Raw genomic sequence first — 11544 nt, forward strand, 5'->3', positions numbered from 1 at the left:
CTGTTTGTGATTTTGTGACATTCTTCACAAGCCCTTTCCCATTCCTCATCTTCTATTATCACTGTCATTTCCAGTTCCCATTTCGATTTAATCTCTAATGTGTTCCCTGAAACTATGGACTGCAAACAGTTATATATTTGAGATATAATTTTTCTCCCTTTTTTTCCCTCCGTTATCCTAATTAAAAACAGCTCCAAAGGGGTTGGCGGTTGTCTCACAATCTCCCAATCCTTATGTGACAGCAGATAGCTTCTCACCTGCAAGTATTTGTAAAAGTCCTTAGTATCCAAACCAAATCTATCCTGCAACTGCTTAAATGATTTAATGGAATTCCCCTCAAGCAACTGGTGAATTGTAACAAGACCTTTCTCTGTCCACACTCTGAAACCCGAGTCCAGTTTACTTGGTAGAAAATCCTCATTCCTATCTATTCTGGTGGCTCTTGATATTGATAGAGACAGCTTCAATTTCTTCCTTACCAAGGACCAGACTTTATACGTACAGCTCATCCATTCATTATTTAACTTGAGATTTTTCCATTTTTTAAGCTCCAGAGAAGGCAATGACTCAAGAGGTACCTGTGGACATGAATTGCTTTCCAAATCTAGCCAATTTGTATCTTTATCTTGTCTTATCCATTCCACCAATCCACTTAATTGAGCCGCCCAGTAATAATGTCTTAAATTTGGAAGATTAAGCCCCCCTTGATTTTTTGGATAGCCTAGCATTTTCCATTTGATTCTTGGTTTCCTCTTTTGCCATATGAAAGCCGACATCATCTTATCTAGTGACTTAAACACAGAGGCCGGAATCCAGACAGGCAATGCCTGGAAAAGAAACAACAATCTGGGGAGAATATTCATCCTGACTGTCTCGATTCTACCAATTAGTGAAAGCGGGAGAATCTGCCACCGTGCCAAATCTAATTTTAATTGATCTATTAATTTACCGTAATTTGCTTTATATAAGTTTGAGGTGTCTGACGTTATTTTTATTCCTAAATATTTGAAACCATGGGGCGACCAATTAAATGAAACGGTGACTAATTTTAATAGCAAGACTAATAAAGTTCTCTTTTCACAGACTGGGACCAGTGTCCAGGGGCATCTGGACAGCATCACAGAGAGCCTTCAACCCTATCTGCTTGCTGTGGGTATCCAGAAGAGTGTGATTCACAATGAAGTACTTCATTGTGATTGACAAACGTGCAATCCCTTGTAAGTCACCCAGGGGTTGACACTAACACCTGCCCGACTCACCCCTCCTCTCCCCTCTTCTAACCTCCTCTCCTCTCCTCTCCCCTATTCTCCCCTCCTCTCCTCTCCCCTTCTCTCCTTCTCTCCATATCTACAAGCTCACTGTGAGTTTAATGTTTGAAAAATAGCAGATCTACAAGCTCACTGTAAACTTGTTGCCTTATTTTAAATAGCCGATCGACAAGCTCACTTGTCAGCTTGTAGATAACTTGTGAGCTTGTAGATTTGCTATTGTCACTATATTTATATAGTGACAAATATATATTTGTGTCTAAAATACAGTATTTTTGCTTGAAATTTTCAGCTGTGGCGTGGCTGAACACTGGATCTGATATCTTGGCCAACACAGCTGTGGACTGAGGGGACCGTCCCAGACTGCACTACTGCAAGGTTTGTTTAACATAACATGACACATGTGCAAATCAAAACCTTTTAGATCTAACTATCTAATGTTAGCATATGGACATTTTCTTGTGGTCAGTCCATTTTCAGTTTTTAAGGAGGCATTGCCAATATATATACTCTGTAGCTTAACTCTTTGACTGCCATATGAACAGTGTTATTACACTGTTATGATTTTTACTGTATCAGTTTGCATAGAAAAATACTGTACTTGTACTTCTATCCACTACAGCTCAGAGGCAAATATTGTACTTTGAATCCACTACAATTGTTAGAAAACTTTAGTTACTTTGTAGATTTGGGTTATTGTTTAAAAAAACATAGGGTACATTAACCACTTCAGCCCCATTTAAACTTTGGCTATTTGAAAATGGCAGATCTACAAGCTCACAATGCAACATGTTGTGAGCTTGTAGGCTTACAAGCTCACTTGTCAGCTTGTTGGACACTTGTCAGCTTGTAGATCTGTTATTGTCTATTGATATGCATGTACTTTCATAGCTTTGTGTCTAAAATATTGTATTTCTTTTTTTTACAGCTCCTGCTGCGGACCCAGGTGACAGACACACCATCCCAGACCTACTGCAAGGTGTGTAACTATCTAATGTTGGCTTATTGACATTGTCTTGGGGTCAAATACTAGGTTGTGGGGGTCTGTGGTTTAATGCATAGGCTAAAAAATGGAAGCTCTTTGACACTACAATAGTTTGAGAACCACTGGTATTCAGGTGACAAGTATACCCTGCAAGCGAGCCTGTACGGGGCCCGTAAGGGGCCACTTAGGGCTGGCTTAAGGGCCCACCGTGGGCTGCCCACACAGGGCCCCAGGGGGCTTGCTCATTGGCAAAGTGTGGGCCCCTAAGTGCTGGCCCTGCATGGGCAGCCCTCACTTAGCCCTCACATGCCTACAGTGGCCCCGCATTGGCCCACTTGGGGCTATGAATAAGCAGCCCTCACTTAGCCCTCCGGAAGCCCCATTAAACTATAACCTCAAAATAACTATATTCTATTAATCTAAAATGTACTAAACTAAGATCTTAGAATAGGCTCTATGCACAGCAGCCATATTATCACTTCTTTCATAGGTGTTACCAATGATACTAATGAAGGCTCTGTTCCATTTAGCGTAGCACAGTGGTTTCCCACGACCCCCATAACTCTGAGAGTGTACAAATTTACATACATTTGTACACTCTCAGAGTTACACACCTGCAAGGGGCCATTTGGAAGCCCATGAGGGTCCCTGGACCCCAACTGTAGACCCACTGGGGCCAAATTCATATCATTTTGGGGGGTCCTTTACATTTTGCAGAATATAAATTATACAGCAGAAAATGTCCTTATGGTTCATCTTGCATATTGTGGCAATAAAAGTGATTCTGGAGGCTACCTAATCGTGACCAAAACATCAAATTGCGATCCGGCTCTAAACTGTTTGCAAACGGTGACTAATTTTTTTTTTTGAACAAAGGCGTTTATTTGCTTTTCTGCAGAAGATTTACATTGTACAATTATTTTTAAGCAAATAAACAAAACAAAAAACACAAAGAAAAAGACACAACAGAAAAACACAACAGAAAAGAAAGACAAACAGGACAATTCGGCAGATTACAGATTACAAATTAAATCAGTTTTAAATATCAGGACATTCACTTGGAAAAATATAACTAGTTACAACACAAACATTATCATGACACATAAGAACACATACATGGTAACATATACTTTCATATAGGCAAATTTAAGTACCCTATAACTGGGGCCCATCTTTTCAGAAACACATCGTACTTCATCTGGAGCATGGCAGTCATTTTTTCCATAGTATACATTTTCAATGTTCTCTCACGCCATTGGCTGGTAGAGGTTTCAGCCAGGATAGGGTAATCATTTTTCTAGCAATCAACAAAAGGATATGCAGAATATAAACCGTCTGTATGTTTGCCAACCCCTCCGGAACCACACCGATAATATATATTTTTGGGTCCAAAGGTAGATCTATATTAAGAATAGCACCAACTTCCGTGCGTATTCCCTTCCAGTAACTCTCCAATTTAGGGCAATCCCAGAACACATGGGTATGGTCCCCAATCTGTTTGCAGTCCCTCCAACATAATTCTGTTGTATTTACATCAAATTTGGATACCATGAGGGGGGTTCTGAAATATCTCATTTTGGTTTTCCAATTGAATTCTTTCCACAATGGGCTGTTTGTGATTTTGTGACATTCTTCACAAGCCCTTTCCCATTCCTCATCTTCTATTATCACTGTCATTTCCAGTTCCCATTTCGATTTAATCTCTAATGTGTTCCCTGAAACTATGGACTGCAAACAGTTATATATTTGAGATATAATTTTTCTCCCTTTTTTTCCCTCCGTTATCCTAATTAAAAACAGCTCCAAAGGGGTTGGCGGTTGTCTCACAATCTCCCAATCCTTATGTGACAGCAGATAGCTTCTCACCTGCAAGTATTTGTAAAAGTCCTTAGTATCCAAACCAAATCTATCCTGCAACTGCTTAAATGATTTAATGGAATTCCCCTCAAGCAACTGGTGAATTGTAACAAGACCTTTCTCTGTCCACACTCTGAAACCCGAGTCCAGTTTACTTGGTAGAAAATCCTCATTCCTATCTATTCTGGTGGCTCTTGATATTGATAGAGACAGCTTCAATTTCTTCCTTACCAAGGACCAGACTTTATACTTACAGCTCATCCATTCATTATTTAACTTGAGATTTTTCCATTTTTTAAGCTCCAGAGAAGGCAATGACTCAAGAGGTACCTGTGGACATGAATTGCTTTCCAAATCTAGCCAATTTGTATCTTTATCTTGTCTTATCCATTCCACCAATCCACTTAATTGAGCCGCCCAGTAATAATGTCTTAAATTTGGAAGATTAAGCCCCCCTTGATTTTTTGGATAGCCTAGCATTTTCCATTTGATTCTTGGTTTCCTCTTTTGCCATATGAAAGCCGACATCATCTTATCTAGTGACTTAAACACAGAGGCCGGAATCCAGACAGGCAATGCCTGGAAAAGAAACAACAATCTGGGGAGAATATTCATCCTGACTGTCTCGATTCTACCAATTAGTGAAAGCGGGAGAATCTGCCACCGTGCCAAATCTAATTTTAATTGATCTATTAATTTACCGTAATTTGCTTTATATAAGTTTGAGGTGTCTGACGTTATTTTTATTCCTAAATATTTGAAACCATGGGGCGACCAATTAAATGAAACGGTGACTAATTTTAATAGCAAGACTAATAAAGTTCTCTTTTCACAGACTGGGACCAGTGTCCAGGGGCATCTGGACAGCATCACAGAGAGCCTTCAACCCTATCTGCTTGCTGTGGGTATCCAGAAGAGTGTGATTCACAATGAAGTACTTCATTGTGATTGACAAACGTGCAATCCCTTGTAAGTCACCCAGGGGTTGACACTAACACCTGCCCGACTCACCCCTCCTCTCCCCTCTTCTAACCTCCTCTCCTCTCCTCTCCCCTATTCTCCCCTCCTCTCCTCTCCCCTTCTCTCCTTCTCTCCATATCTACAAGCTCACTGTGAGTTTAATGTTTGAAAAATAGCAGATCTACAAGCTCACTGTAAACTTGTTGCCTTATTTTAAATAGCCGATCGACAAGCTCACTTGTCAGCTTGTAGATAACTTGTGAGCTTGTAGATTTGCTATTGTCACTATATTTATATAGTGACAAATATATATTTGTGTCTAAAATACAGTATTTTTGCTTGAAATTTTCAGCTGTGGCGTGGCTGAACACTGGATCTGATATCTTGGCCAACACAGCTGTGGACTGAGGGGACCGTCCCAGACTGCACTACTGCAAGGTTTGTTTAACATAACATGACACATGTGCAAATCAAAACCTTTTAGATCTAACTATCTAATGTTAGCATATGGACATTTTCTTGTGGTCAGTCCATTTTCAGTTTTTAAGGAGGCATTGCCAATATATATACTCTGTAGCTTAACTCTTTGACTGCCATATGAACAGTGTTATTACACTGTTATGATTTTTACTGTATCAGTTTGCATAGAAAAATACTGTACTTGTACTTCTATCCACTACAGCTCAGAGGCAAATATTGTACTTTTAATCCACTACAATTGTTAGAAAACTTTAGTTACTTTGTAGATTTGGGTTATTGTTTAAAAAAACATAGGGTACATTAACCACTTCAGCCCCATTTAAACTTTGGCTATTTGAAAATGGCAGATCTACAAGCTCACAATGCAACATGTTGTGAGCTTGTAGGCTTACAAGCTCACTTGTCAGCTTGTTGGACACTTGTCAGCTTGTAGATCTGTTATTGTCTATTGATATGCATGTACTTTCATAGCTTTGTGTCTAAAATATTGTATTTCTTTTTTTTACAGCTCCTGCTGCGGACCCAGGTGACAGACACACCATCCCAGACCTACTGCAAGGTGTGTAACTATCTAATGTTGGCTTATTGACATTGTCTTGGGGTCAAATACTAGGTTGTGGGGGTCTGTGGTTTAATGCATAGGCTAAAAAATGGAAGCTCTTTGACACTACAATAGTTTGAGAACCACTGGTATTCAGGTGACAAGTTTATGTTGCTTACATTTTCTATAGTTGTCAGCTAATAATAATAATAATAATACATTTTATTTATAACGCACTTTACATTCTCACGGATGTCAGAGTGCTACAGATTAAAAGCAGAGCATAAAAACAGCATAGGCAACAAAACAATTACAATAGACCCAACCAGGCTAAACTAAAGGGCCAACTTTTAGAAATTAAAACTCAATACGAAAAACAAACAAAGTCCATGAAAAATTAGAAAAATGCTTTTTTTAAAAGGTAGGTTTTTAGTCCATTTTTAAAAGCATCAGTGGACTGTGGCGCTCTCAGGTGTTCTGGGAGGGCATTCCACAGACATGGGGCTGTGTGGCAGAAGGCCCGGTCGCCCATGGTGCGGAGGTTGGTGTCAGGGACAACAAGAAGGTTGGTGTTGTTGGAGCGGAGGCTTCGGGTGGCAGGTTTTGGGGTGAGGAGTTCTTTGAGGTGGGGGGGGGGGGGCGGGCGTTGCCGTTGCCGTAAATGCACTGATTGGTGAGAAGGGAAATCTTGTATTCGGTCCTGAAGGAGATGGGGAGCCAGTGAAGTGAGCGGAGGGTGCGTGTGATATGGTCATATTTTCGCACTCTCATCAGGACCCTAGCAGCGCTGTTTTGGATGTATTGGAGCCTTTGGAGGCTCTTGTTAGGGATCCCGATGAGTAGTGCATTGCAGTAATCCAGCCTGGAGGAGATAAAGGCGTGGACGAGTCAGCTGACTGAAAGGTGATAATAGGGGGGTGATTAGAGGTGTGGTTATCCATATGTGGCCAATATTTCAGCACAATATGACAGTTTTCAAGATGGATCTTGGCACTGTTTCTTTGCTATTGTCCAGTTTATAGAAAGCTATATGCTGATAGCCATCATTGCTTTGTGTTTGTTTAGTAACAGGGAACAGCCTGTCTCTGCAGGTCCTTTTTAAACAGAAAATTAAGGGTGTGTTGGCAATTTCATCCAACCATAATCAACAACTTGATTGTATAGGATGTGTCCTGTATGAGTTCTCTCTCCTGATTGGATGAAATTGGTCTCTCAAAATCACAATTTAGTTTTAAAGGCAGTTACTGTATTCACCCAGAAGCAGTATAATAGCAGTCGCACCCCTACTTAAGTAAGACTGTGTTTGCATACTGGTACAGTGTTTATGTTGTAAATGTTTAACTCACCATTTGTTTTAGGGCTGTAAGACTGTAACACTTATTAGGACTAAATTATTTTTTAATTCATTTTGACAAAATGTTTTATTTTATTCAAACAGCCAATATACACTTATTAAAATAGGACTTAATTTCTTAATTAAACTAATAAATGTAATCCCAAAATAATTATGGAAAATGTTACACATTGATTCATTGATAAATACAAAATTAGATATCTACAAAATACACTTTGAGATAATTAACTTAATCAATATAGTTGCAGCCCTACAATTTGTACCTATTTTTCAGAATGTTACATGTTGTTTAATAATATATTAATATATTTACCAGGAGCTTGCTTGATCCCCTTTTTTAACAAATGGGTCGGTGCAAGATTTTTTTCCCCGTGCACTCCTAAATTGGCTGAAATAGGAGGCGGGTTTTTTGCTTCACCCTGGAAAATATTGAATTTACTTAAAAGTTAGAATATAATTTTGGATAATAACAGTAATAGCAGTAATAATAATCATTATAGCATCAACAATATATCTGTCAATAATAAACTGTTTACAGGCATTGTAATAGTTACCATAATATATAATTGTATAATTATCACTAATAACTATAATTAACCTATATATAGAATCATAAAATATAACCATACTATTATTACATATATAATCATAATAACAACAACTATAATAACAATAATTGATAGGACATTATACCAAATATATTGATGGTGTTGCTTACAGTAAAGGTACCAATAATACAATTGTGTTAATAAATACTTTAAACTATATCTGCTCTTCTTTGTCTCCACTTATTATTCTTTTTACCATGTGTTTGAAAAGTGAATCTATATGTTTGGTAATGTATTTAGTCACATGTATTTAACATTTACAATGAATACAGATGTGTGTTTTTTTTTTTTTTTAAATTACTATAAATAATCAGAAGGGTTCTTCACTACTAAAGCTGAACAAAAAGTGAAACTTTGGAATGTAACATCTCTTAATACCTAAGCCCATACACATATGAACATAATTACAACATGATGAGTCATCACGTTGTAATTTGCAATGTTAAACCCACAATCAATCCTCCAGTTCAAGGCAACACAGAAAGGGGGGAACTTTTTTCTTATTTCCACACAACTCCTTTATGCTATATTAATGACATAGTTAAATATTGAAAATGGGTGGATTTCCCCTTTAACTGACAATAATTTTTGCCTTCTACAATCTGGTGTTTTAATTTATTTGACCAACTTATCCACTTAACGGTTTGATCCATGCAAGAGTCAAAGCTTGTAATTGAAAGTGTTGTCAGACTATAATCTCTGCCTGCTGGACAAAATGGACTTCAATCCCTCTACTGTGTGTAAAACTGTGAAGCAATCTACATGGACATTAGAGCTTAACCAAAACTCCTGCCTGGTGATGACAAGTCTGTCACAATGTAGGCTAAACAATAGTTTTTCATTGTGGTATTGACGCCATTCAGTAACATTGATGTGCCTGATATGCTGGGGAGTATCTATTTTACAATATACAAAATGGTATGGCTTCAAACCAGCTACTAGCCAGGTCAACAAGTATCGTAATGGTTCCACATGTGTTATATGGTGAGACATTCCCTGTACATTACAAAGTATTTAATATCTATTATCAGGCTGGGGAAAAATAGGTGCTGAAAATTATACTCACAAAACATGACATCATAATATAAGGAAAACGTGAAATGTGTTCTGAGTATTTACAACTTGTTTGCAAATAGCAGATATGCCATTTACTCTATATACACAGGGTATTGTCTCCTCACAATATCTCAGATCAGAACAATAAGGTAAAAAAAAAAGGCAAGTTTGCTTTAACAATAATTTATTTTGCTGGACCATAGACTGTATAAATGAGAGACTGGACTGTGAACTATATGTGACGATGGATTCCTTGGACCCCCATGGCCGCAACCCAGAACTCTGCGTCGGCGCAACCACACTTTGCAATTGCCCTGAATTGTGAAAATTCTAGTTCAGTCTTATGCTAGATGTGCTCCTGTTTCTGCTCAACATTGTAACAGGGCCTTTTATTTATATGGTATATATTTTACCACGAATGATTAGCAAAATGTCATGATTCCCAAATCATACCCCATCAACCAAGACAGTTAATAATGGAAAATTATATTATTGAGCATTGGAACACACGTTTAATTTAATGTTTAATATGTCCATAATGATTGATGAAGAGCATAGAGTTAAAAAAAAAAAAAGGGACAGCGCCCTCTATGTCTTGTCCGTCAGACTGCAGATGGACCCTTCAGATATCTTCCCAAATCTCGCGAGAGTGTGTTGCTGGGATAGAGAAAAGTCAATAACAAAGTTGATTTCCTCCTCATTTGTGTCTCTAAAAAAAAGCCATTTTCGTATGAAAATCTTGTACATATCGTGTGTCTTGTGACGATTGGGTCCAATATTTAGTTCAGTAACCATGGAGCTAAGGAATGGTTCAGAAGCTGTGTTCACGTTCACAAAATGAATATTGGAATTGGTCTATTTGTTCTATTTGATGCCTCTTTGTTATGCATCTTTTGGGAGGCCAAATACAGGCTTATATTTTTGTAACTGTCATTATTCGACTGTTCTCTTGGGATAAAAAAAACTAAAACAAAACAATTAAACGTCAACGGTATAGTTTGAATTACCGGCTTGCTCCTCCGGACGCGAAACGTAACGTCTGGGGGGTGACAGATACATTTTTTACACCCACCCTTTGTTATTGTGGTCCAAGTGAAGACGATGATTACTTTTAATTGAAAGTCATGTGTAATAATTAAAAGTAACTTCCCCTACACTGTCTATGAATTGACCTTCCTTCTCTCCGTGTCTTCCGGGTTGCAGTTGGAGGTTCTTCACCTGCTGTCTCCAGAACAGAAGGCTGAGCTGCTACTGAGGCCTGAGGTTGCAGGCCTGGACAACGGGACCCTCAGCCTGGTCTTCCACAGCTTGATGACCGGTGGTCCTGGGCCCACCCCCACCTCCACCCCCGGATACACATACACCTCACATAGCCCCTACTCACCACCATCACCACCACAGAATAGCTTCAGAGAGGTTGCATAGCTTTAAATATTATACATTTCTTTCATCCAATTAAACTTTTACCAGATTGTTGATGGTAATCTTCATAACCTTAAACAATATTATTTTGTTCTTTTTGAAACACTTGCAGGTGGTGAATGGGTTGATGGGAGCTTTCAGACCTGTTGGGAGCCTCGTCAGTGAGTTTGTGTCTCTCACACGTGAGGTACATACAGCGTACATACATATACTATATGCATATATGAGAAGCCACTTACTTGTTTTTATATGACTAGTTTATTATGATTATGCATATTACATCTGCTAACCTGACCCTGACATTCCTATCTATCTGTTGCTCTCCAGAGAAATGTATCCGAGATCGGAAGCATGACTCTGACCCAGACCCTGCTGAACTGGACCCTAGCTGAGCTGGCTGGCATGTACACGCCACATAATACGTCCATAGACCTAAACTTTTAAGAAAAATCATTATGAATTATAAAGTATGCATATTTAAAAAATGTATTTCTTAAAATCTTCTGAAAATCTTTTGTATTCCTTTTCCTTTTCTTTAATTTCTGAAAATCTGTTGATTAAAAAAAAAAAAGATTGTGGGACTTTGTTTATTTTTGAAAAAACAAAAAACAAGCAGGATATTTACTTTACCTTACTTTAATTCATAAAACCTGGTCTGTGACCCAAAAATGGGTCAAGAGTAAGACCCTACGTTTGGAAAACACTTATAGTCGAAATACACAAAATAGTCCCGGAATAATGATACATTTCTTTGCATTGCTGGGTCCAGAGTAAAAGATCTGAGTCATCATATGCGTCTCATGGATCCTGATCACAACCACAGCCCAGTGATGTACGAACACTTCATCCATTCCTTCTTGCTACATCACAACACGTCCGGTAAGTGAACCAAGTAGCCATAGCTAGAGACAAGCTCAGAGGACCATTTGTCTGCAGATGTACAGGAATTTCTGTTGCTTTCAGGGTACATTTGTGAGTAAAACATTACTCTATTCTAATACTATACTATTATA

At 38.4% G+C, this 11544-nt stretch overlaps 1 protein-coding gene across 1 annotated transcript; it reads left to right on the plus strand.

Annotated features, from left to right (window-relative positions):
- Positions 1-562: 562 nt before the first annotated feature.
- LOC311051491 (uncharacterized protein) lies at positions 563-10975 on the plus strand (the record flags this gene model as incomplete). Its single annotated transcript, XM_084066070.1, has 6 exons — positions 563-574; positions 2197-2247; positions 6059-6109; positions 10313-10525; positions 10644-10718; positions 10859-10975. The coding sequence occupies 6 exons, from the start codon at positions 563-565 to the stop codon at positions 10973-10975; spliced, it is 519 nt and encodes a 172-aa protein (XP_083922196.1).
- Positions 10976-11544: the final 569 nt, after the last annotated feature.

The sequence above is a fragment of the Gymnoscopelus microlampas genome, assembly GCF_963454915.1.
Source record: "Gymnoscopelus microlampas genome assembly, chromosome: 9".
NCBI classification, from domain to species: Eukaryota; Metazoa; Chordata; class Actinopteri; order Myctophiformes; family Myctophidae; genus Gymnoscopelus; species Gymnoscopelus microlampas.